The 9,770-nt window shown below is 41.0% G+C and overlaps 1 protein-coding gene across 1 annotated transcript in view; it reads right to left on the reverse strand.

Moving 5' to 3' along the window:
• zmp:0000001236 (mastermind-like protein 2) overlaps positions 1 to 7,305 on the reverse strand; it is a 38,786-nt gene extending 31,481 nt beyond the window's left edge. Inside the window, exon 1 of the mRNA XM_037084469.1 lies at positions 5,871 to 7,305. Coding sequence (XP_036940364.1) covers positions 5,871 to 6,281 — 411 coding nt within the window. The 5' untranslated portion in view covers positions 6,282 to 7,305. The remainder of the gene's footprint in view (positions 1 to 5,870) is intronic.
• Between the last annotated feature and the right edge of the window lie 2,465 nt (positions 7,306 to 9,770).

The following is a 9,770-nucleotide window of genomic DNA, read 5'->3' on the forward strand; positions in this document are numbered from 1 at the left end:
GGTGTCAGACACAACACAGACATTTATGGATGGAGAAGTCATAATATCCATCTTGGAAAACATGTTACTGCCTGACGTGAATCTGGAAATGCTTGAGCAAATGTCAACAAATGAGTTTTAACTTCAATCACATTCCAGGGTGTACTACACCGTCAGGCCAGTGGGTATCAGTTTTCTTAAATTAAATCTAGTAAGGTGGATCGTAAATGGAGCATAATAGATTTGTATTGACTCAAAGCTTTTCGCGCAATGTGGGCACAGTAACATATATTTGTATATATACTGTATGTGTGCATGTCATTGTCTCACTCTTGCACATTTTTGGATATGTTCTGCTAATGTTGCTTATCATTTCTTTATCGTATTGTGTGTGACAAATATTACATTTTTAATGCATTGTATGTAATCTATCTCACTTATATACATACTTGCTAATTCTTCTTTTTTATTATATGTGAAGCCTTTTACTTTGCAGAGAATGTGACAAATATGTGACATATTTGACAAAACAGATTCATAATTACTGTAGCACTGCAGACATTATCCTGGCCTTCAAATCAGATGTAGGAAAACATGTTTGTTTGGTGCAGACCTCAACAAAAATTCACAAATGTAATCGTTATTTCAGTGAAAAAGAAAACTGTGATGCTAGCTGGTCATGCTAATTTTGCAACTTGCTGATTTCATTATACAGTATGTACAGCCCTTTAACAAATGCTTTGTGCGCTATAAATAATTTTGACTTGACTTGTCAGTTTTTGCAGCATGTGGATAAAGAACATTATAGTGCACGCTCATCCAATTATCCAGTGTTATAAGCTGTCAATATATGACCTTGTCTTTTTGCCTAAACATTGTATATGTGTAAACAGAGTAAAAACTTAAAACTGATATTTATAATATTCTAAATTGGGTGTTTTTTGTTAGAAATACTCACATTTATATAACAGAGGACATTTCAAATACATATTCCAAGACCAAAAACTGCAGTATGCATGAGCAGAATTGGATTGATTTTAGCCCTGTTTAAACCATATCTTGGAATGAGCACTAATCCCAAATAGAAGGAGGAGATTAACAGATGGCTTTACTACAGTATGGAGGCCTATCTTAATGTCTTTTAATCAGAGCACTATGAGATGCTAGACTCATCTCGCAGATGCAGTCCACACAATGAGACAAGCTTAATCACATCAGACTTACAGTGCGTTCGTGCTGTCAATAAAAAAAGCACCCGCAGCGATTCCAGTCCTCACTAAAGGGGACTTAAAGTAATTCAGTATTCAGACCAACTGACAGCCAGCTACTCCTAAAAAGAAAAACTTTAGCCTTCCCATGACAACATGGGAGTGATCTGTGGGATGAACATGGATCCTTGCTGCATCCACAGGGTTGGGCAGAGATGTGGGCTTCACTGTGGGTGGCCCCCATGGACCTGGGCTAATTGTTTCACATCACAGGCGAGCCAGTCTGAAATCAGACCACCGGCAGCTCTGATTCAGGCAGTTCAACAGCCAAACAGGGTATGCCAGGAAGCACTTACAGTGCACACTCCGCCCCGCACTCACACACATGCACAAACACACACTACTCTGCATCCATCATACATGACCACAAGAGAATAGAATTCTTTTTCTCTATCCTATCTGAGTAAGCTGTCAATCCTCTGGTAAGCTGGTGGCTGTGGTGCCCTTGGCGACAACAAAATTAAGAGATGGGATTGCTCTGTTTCAGTGTCCTGTTGGCTCAACACATGTGCTTTAAACGTAAATATAAAAAATGTTTGATACAACAATTATACTATGAGAAGAAAATACTCTCTTGACCTTTTAAAACTAAATACGCAGATTGAAGACTGAGCTAATTTTACCAGGGCTGAATATGACTCCTGCAGGACAATTAAACATTTAGATGTAGAACTGTCTATTCTGATTTAAGGTGCTAAACTCAAGGAGAAAGCTTTCTGGTGCCCAGCTGGGGGGCAGATGGAGGCGAGCAAAAATCCTGTTCATCCAAAATATAAGTGAAGAAATGATGAAAATGAAAAATAAAATGTGTTGGTTTTCAGCCGACCACATGACCTAAAAATTTCACAGATCTAAACTAACTAATAGCAACTATTGGAGTGAACTTCCCTGCTATGCCAGGACCTGCACATAAATCAGGATCTCAGAGAAGAAAGGAGAAGAAAAAGAGGGAGCTGGCAAGAGCTTTTGACCCACATAATAATGTAGGCGAACAATAGCAAGGAGGTGACGTTAAAGCTAGCTTTATTAGCCAAGAGACAGCAAAACAGTGCATTTGGTTTATGTAGAAGAGAGGAGAGCATGAGCATGAGCATGCAATTATACATTTAAAAAAAAAACTGTACAATTGATTAAGGTTTTAACAAAAAATGTCATCTTGCAATTTGTCTTGATAGACAGTAATCTGCAACAGACAGCACGGTGTAGTAGTTCAAAACCTTTTTGCATTGTGACCCTTTAAATCAATACAAAGTCAACCTGCAACCCATCATCATTATTCCCTTGACTGTTCATCCAATTCATGCTAAGAGTTTTCCTATTTCCTTGCTTCATTTCAATCATTTCTAGTCCAGAAGGATTAAAGTATCATCTGTCGGATTTATCTTGTGACCCTTTTGTTATAAGTCCTGAACTCCAAGTTGGAAACATCTGATCTGTCATCAAACTCAAATGTGCATCTGAGAGCAGTTCTCAATGTTGACCTTTTGTCCAAGGTGCTGCAACTGTGGCGAAATTACACAAAGCTTAAAGAGCATTTTGGCATTGTGCCTTAATTGGGCAGCTCACAGTAAACAGTGAGTGGAAACATGTCAGGGGAGATAAGACTGATAAGAAGGAAGACAAGGTTCTTCAGCCAAATTTAAACTTTGGGGACTTTGCTTTATATGGTTTGTGTTTTACACCACTAAACGACCGAGACGCCTCACACTCCTACTTTTTAAAAAGAGCTGCTGCTCTGCGGTGGACACAAAGAGGGCAAGTGGGCAAACACAACAGGGGCAAATACATCAGCATACAGATCACTTTCTCTGTGAGCGCATGCTGTATTCGGCCCGTAGTTCCCAGATCTGTCACTAGAACAAGACTGGGAAATAACAAAATCCTCCCAGTGCACACAGGACTGTTAATCACCAGGCATCCCTCGCCTACTGCTTTTTCAAGGCCTGTCTGACTTAAAGTAAACATGTGCAGGAAATGTATTCAGTGGCTCCAAACATTTATATGGGGGCCTTGTGCTTCAAACAGTTTCATGGCCAGGACGTCTTTCAAGAAGGTGCTTAGTGAGCCATTTGTTACACGCATGATAATAGGGCATGACAATGTATGGCATGCTATGAGGAGCGAGGTTGTATCACTGTTTGTTAAGCCTTTAGTTTGTGTACTCACTATCCGTATTGTTGATAGACTTGTGCGATGCGATGGTTGCTGGATCCTGATCTGATGAAAACTGAATGTCTGTACATTGTAACACAGGGCTCGTGTTTTTTTAAGCTCCTCTACTCTGACCTATTTCTCTGCTGAATGCATTCACTTGATACAGGTATAAAAAGGGAAAGACTGCAAAAAGAAAAAAGAAAAAAATGGTTGTGAAACATCTAAAATATGAGTATTCCAAAAAAGCTTTCGATGAACGCGTGCAAGCATTATGGAAAATCATTTCTCTGAGACGTTTGGATAAGTAAGCTCTCGTCTCGTCTTCCCCGTTTCTCCAATTTCATCTAAAAGAATATCCTTTGTTAATCTGGACTCAATGAGCACCGTTGTTAAGTGCTGCTCACTCTGCACTCCCAGCCAGTCATAATCCATTGTGTTGTTTGCCCCTCACTTGGTGTACATTTCCATCGCAAATTCCAATGTGAACAGTCAATAACATGCACAGATGTGGCCATTGTAGAAGCCTTACTTTTTTTTTTTTAATTCAGAAGAATGTAGTATGGTGAACTACTACAGCACCCCAGGAAAACATGTGAAACACAAGTTGTACTTAATAGCAGAGATTATTTTTAAAAAAAAAAATGTTTAAGTTGTTGTTTTCAAGTGTTTTTCCACACTTTACTCAATTTGAAGAGATTCCAGAAAGAACCCTCTGCAGTATTAACGCTGGATAGATGGAGTATAAAAGCATTAAAGGGGGATTTTGCAATGGCTGCTGTTCTGCTTCATCCAATCATCATGAGTTGCGAAAAACATATTAACCTCAGGGTTGATAAAAACATGTGCGCCAGGACTTCATTTCCTCCTCACCATCTTGCTGCACTCATCAGTTTTATGTAGAACACGCTACTCCAGAGTCAACATCAGTAAAAAAAAAAAAAAAAAAAGAGGAGAAAAAAAAAAAATGAAACAGTACTTGATAATGATGTTCCCTGACCTCTTTTAGACAGTCAATATAATCCATGATGTTGCCGTGATCTTGCCTCCCATCATGTTCCACGGCAGTACCGAGCTTTATATTACCACTATAAATCACGGAAAATCTACTTTTCCTCTGTGTGAAAGTCTTGATGAAGGCAAAAGCTAATACAATTGCATGACATGTAGTGGAGGCTATCCCGTGCGCAATTCCAGTGATGGCAATAAATGAAGTGACAGAACAATCATCGATGCCCTTTTATGGCTTTACTGGAAAATAAAAAAAAAAATAAAAAAAATTACATTGTTTATTTTTCCATCCAACATCTCAAGCAAATCTACTGCAGGGACATCTGCAAGCTTTCACCCTGTTGACATTATATTGAAACTCTGCTTGGGAAATAATTCATAGTTGAGATGCTGAACTCCCTCGTGCCCAATGAAAGAAAACAACTAAATAAATCTCACATCTCACTGGCTGTGCCCTTAACAGATGCCATACAGGAAGTCGGTCCTATCAGCTCACAGAAAGCCACGCTGTGTTCCCTGTGTCATGTACTGTACAAGGCTGTGTTGTTGAGGGAGCGAGCTACACTTTCCTTTCCCAATATCCTTCACTAGAAAGATTCTCAAACTGTACAAAATTAAGCCACGCAGCTCTTTACTAAATACTGGATGCCTCAGAAACATACAAACAAACACAACTTTCTTGTTAAGGCACACTTTGAGAAACCTGCTCAATGACAGGTGGCATCCTCCAGAGAATCTGCCAAATTCATGAGACACACAAAGGAAACGGAATTATCTGTACTGCAAAATGAGATACCGGTGCATATTAAATGGGTTAAACAAGCCACAAGAATGCATCTGCATCCCTCTGTTTGGATCAGCTGCACTGTAGAGATGCTGACATGGTTTGCAGTAAATGCAAAACATCCCCATGGCCCATTGACCTCAAAACCATTTCCTCTGAATGGATTGCTTTGCAAGCTTTGTGATCCTGTATCATCCCATCTACTTCAAGGGGCCCTTTAATCAGCAAAATCAGGAACCTGGAGTTTGTTACTCTGATTTAAAAACATTTCCTGGCTCTCTTGGGTCATTTGATCTGGATTTGGTTGCCCTGTAGGCTTGGACAGACAGGGCCCTCACTGTTTATTTATAAAGATTTAAAGGTTTTTATTGTTTTTTTGGTTTTTTTTTGAGTAATTCGTGGAAAAAACATTACATAATACACTATCACAGCAATCAGCTGTGGCCAGCAGATTGGCACAATGCTCGAATGCCATGTAATCATTACTGGTCTGAGTTTTGTTGCCCTGTAAGTTTGTGCAGATCTCGCAGTGTTTGCTCAGCAGCCATATCACCATCCTCAACGTCATCACCGCGATGATCATGATCGCACCGTGTGTGTCATCGTTACCACAAGCTTCACTTATCAGCATCATCACCACCATCATTCATTCATTCATTCATTCATTCAAGACTCACCGCTATGCGGGTGGAAATCTTCTGCTCGCCCTCTGCGCCCTTCTGCTCTCCGTTGGCCCTGCTGTACTCGGGAGGCTGCTGGTTCGATCCCCGGCTGCCCTTTGCCTTTCGGTTCCCAGGCCCTTGGTGGACAATGTTGAGCAGGTGAAGCGTGTTCTCGTGCTCCCGGTCCGAGCTCTCGGCCTGACCCCTCTGGTAGCGGTTCTCGCAGGTGGAGTGGTGCCTCCTGCACAGCTCTATGCGGGCGCGCAAACGCTCCACGATGGCGTTGTGGAGCTGTGGCACCGCGGAGCCCCGAGAGGTGGCCACCACCGGCCCGCCGCCGACCCCACCGGGCATGGCTCCTAAACCGACACCCAACATGGGTACGAATGCCCCTGCAGCGGACTGAGCAGGGGTCGCCTCTCCCATGCCCGCGGGTCCCCGACAAGTTTATGGAGACTGAGGTCCACTGAGCTAATAATGGACCACAGCACGGGCATGGAAGAAAACAAGACGTGCGGACTCAGCTATGATCCCATGTGGAAGGAAAACGACTGTACTGCACGCACTAAGTCACTTGAGGGGGGGAACACGATGTAGCCTGTGATATTTATTGAAAAACGTGTCGCACAGTTATCTTCTCATCTGATAGAAAATGTTATAGTAACGCAGAATATTAAAAAACACTGAGCTATAAAGTGAGATAAGGTAAGTATGAACTCACACTGCCGCTCTACAGAGGCATCAGAAAGTCCAAATGTTACAGAATTTGATTAGTAATCTCTTCCTCAGGGGTGTTACTCGGTCGGCTTATAATTAAAACTGTAATGATTTACAAACATGGAGAGACTCCCGCACTCACAGCTGGAATTAATCCGCTCTTGCTTAACGACTCGACCTCTGCTCACAGATGAATTATATTCAGTATGAATCCCCTCGGATGATTCAAAACCCTAGCACGCACAACTTCGGCTCCATCGATGGGCACATCCCTGGCACACTGTCAGCGTACTTTATCTCAAACGTGCCACACTTATTTAATATTCCTCCCCCACTCAAAAAAGAGTAAGGCTGCCAACTATACATATAAAATAATAATAATAATCAAAGTGAGCGAATGGTCGCCAAAATAGGAGAATCTACAGACGCACAAAACCCCACTAAACTTCAAGACTCACGGCATTTTTTTTTTCCTTTGGAAATTAGTCCTTTCTCTCTGTCCTTCTCTCTTCCACCCGGACAACAACGAGGCTCTGGTTGCAAATTACAAGTGAGAAAAGCACGCAGCCGAGGCGCAGGAAGCCGTCGCATAAACCGATTGAGATCCGTCTCACATAGTCCATTGACAATCGTTTGTCCGTGTGGTGCACCGAGGCAATAGCGGAACTACAATACACAGACCCTCATTGTATGAACATTCCTCCTCTGACATGATACACTCGTCCGGACCAAACGGGGTCCAAACGCACACTCTAGTGGAGCGAAGGGTGAACTGTCCTGCTGGGCATGGACCTCTACCAGGAGGAGGAGGAGGGCAGGATGTCAGTAATGATTATTAAATATAACACGAATGTTGAATTGGCAGGTAGAAGATTAAGATGATTTATTAACATTTCAAAAGATTTGAAGATTGTGATGGTGTAAGATACATCTTGGATATCTCTGATTGTGGTTAATACAGACTGTGAAGGCGCTTTAAATGTTTCTTGTGTTCGACTAAAAGCCTGCAGAGGTTTCCATTTGTTTCTGTGGGCTTCATAGATTTACAGCAGCAGCCTTAAAGAATAAGTAACTGTAATTTAACACATGGTACAAACTCAGTTAGTTACATTTAAAGTCCTGTGAAACGGTGGCCACAGGTTGTCAATACAACATCAGATATATTAAGCTTCTATCTGGTTGTGGTAAAGTGGCCTAACGACTAATTAACTGAGGTTCCACAACTTAATAAAATTGTCACTCAGAGAAGAAACGACTGCAAAAGTAAACCTCTCCCTGGAACCCTACTGCTCAATAATAAGCTGCCATCTAGTCAGCATGCCAGTCAAGTTACACATTAAAAAACAGCCAACACTTTACAAGTGCTCAATTATAACAAATACATTTTTAAAAATGACTCAAAATGAAGGTTATTCTCGCTTGCAATGAGTTTTAATCTACCATCTGCACAGGTGGAGTTTGTTTTAAAGGTCCCGTATCTCACCGAAATGCTACTTTCTAGGTGACTGTGTTGCATATTAATTTCACTGAAACATTTTGATTCAACAAACAAATCCCTCCATCTCTCTGAAGAGACAAACAAGCAGACAAACTTACAAATAACCTCTCAGAAGAGCTGGTTGGCTCCTGACGTGCTCGTACGCTGTCCCCCTATTTTCTGGAAACTGAGGGTGCTGTTGTACCTGAAACCTGCTGCATGTCAACTGCAAACATTCTTACCACCTGGCTGTTTCATTTCTAAGTTACATGAAATGAATATTCAGTTGCATCAATTATACACCCTCTTGAGGTTATTCACTGTAACAGACACACATTCAGTCGATCATCTCCTGATAATATAAGGGTCACAGGTTGTTGTAGACTTACCCATCAATAAGTAGATGAAGACATATACTGAACCCACAGCTCAGCGCATAAAGGGTTAAAGCTACAGACAGGCAAATCACACAGACACACAGAGACACAGGATGTATGTTTTTGTAAAAGCAGAAGGAAACTGCAGCAGCCAGAAGAAAACCACACGAACACATGGAGATTGTGCTCAGTCCACACAGAAAGAGCCAAAACACCATCCATCCTTGCACCCCTTTGAAATGGAGCAAATCATGATAATAATAATAAGTATAATAATAATTATTATCATTACTATAATGTAGTAATCGAGGATCTGTAATCCTCCCCTGTGCTACTTTGGCAGTGGATCGAGATTGGCTGTTGTGGTCACCAACCTGTTGACTCTGCAGTTCAGGAATCTCTGACCACACTCAGACCTCCCTGCTGACCTGGAAGTGGGACTTGGCACACTTATCAGACACCAGAATCATCAGACTGACCCTCCCTGGCTTTTGATATTCTCGAAGCGGCCTGGCACCAAATACAGCTTCAGCTTTTATTTAATTATAGCCCCTGGTCACCCCCTGCTTCAGCCCAAAAGAGTCACAAGATTATTATTATTATTATTATTATTATTATTATTATTATTATTATTATTATTATGAACAGCTGGGCATGACACCAGATGTTGTTCTAAATGCATTCTGCAGCAATACATAACAACACATTAAAATCATTATTTAAAGCAGGACCACTGCAGAAGACTCTGCTGGTAAATAAATGAGTAAAAATAAAGTTTTGGTCATGTGGACTTCAACTTCAGTCATTTGACTGCAGTCAAATTTGCAAACCGTCTACTTCACATTTCTTAAGGACCCATAGAAATTAATTTTGGAAGGATGTCCTTCTGGATCAGAATAATTAATAATGAGGATTAATACATAATTGTTCATTGCTATGCTGGCCATAGCAGGAGCAGATGATACACGAGGGGCCGCTATTACTGATATCTATTGGTCAGAAAATTCAGTCTGCAAGTGCTTAAAGAAATATTCTACATCTTGTTTTTCTCAGCTGCCCCTCTGAGAAATCTGTTAGAAGGGTCTTGGTTGACTCAGACATTAAATCTGATGAGTCATTTTTAAATTCATTTAGGGGAAATGGCATATTAGTCATTGGTCATTACTGGAATAAAATGAGTGCCGAGTACATGTGTTTAAGAGATCCTGGAGGAACCAATTCTTTGTTCTAACCATATATATATAATAATCAAATATTTAATGGACACATTTGTGAATTAAATATAATTTTTTGTTTTTTGTGTTCCAAGAAGAAAACTATGGGGAGGGCGGTGCGTATTTGCAA

Source organism: Acanthopagrus latus, chromosome 2 (assembly GCF_904848185.1).
Source record: "Acanthopagrus latus isolate v.2019 chromosome 2, fAcaLat1.1, whole genome shotgun sequence".
NCBI classification, from domain to species: domain Eukaryota; kingdom Metazoa; phylum Chordata; class Actinopteri; order Spariformes; family Sparidae; genus Acanthopagrus; species Acanthopagrus latus.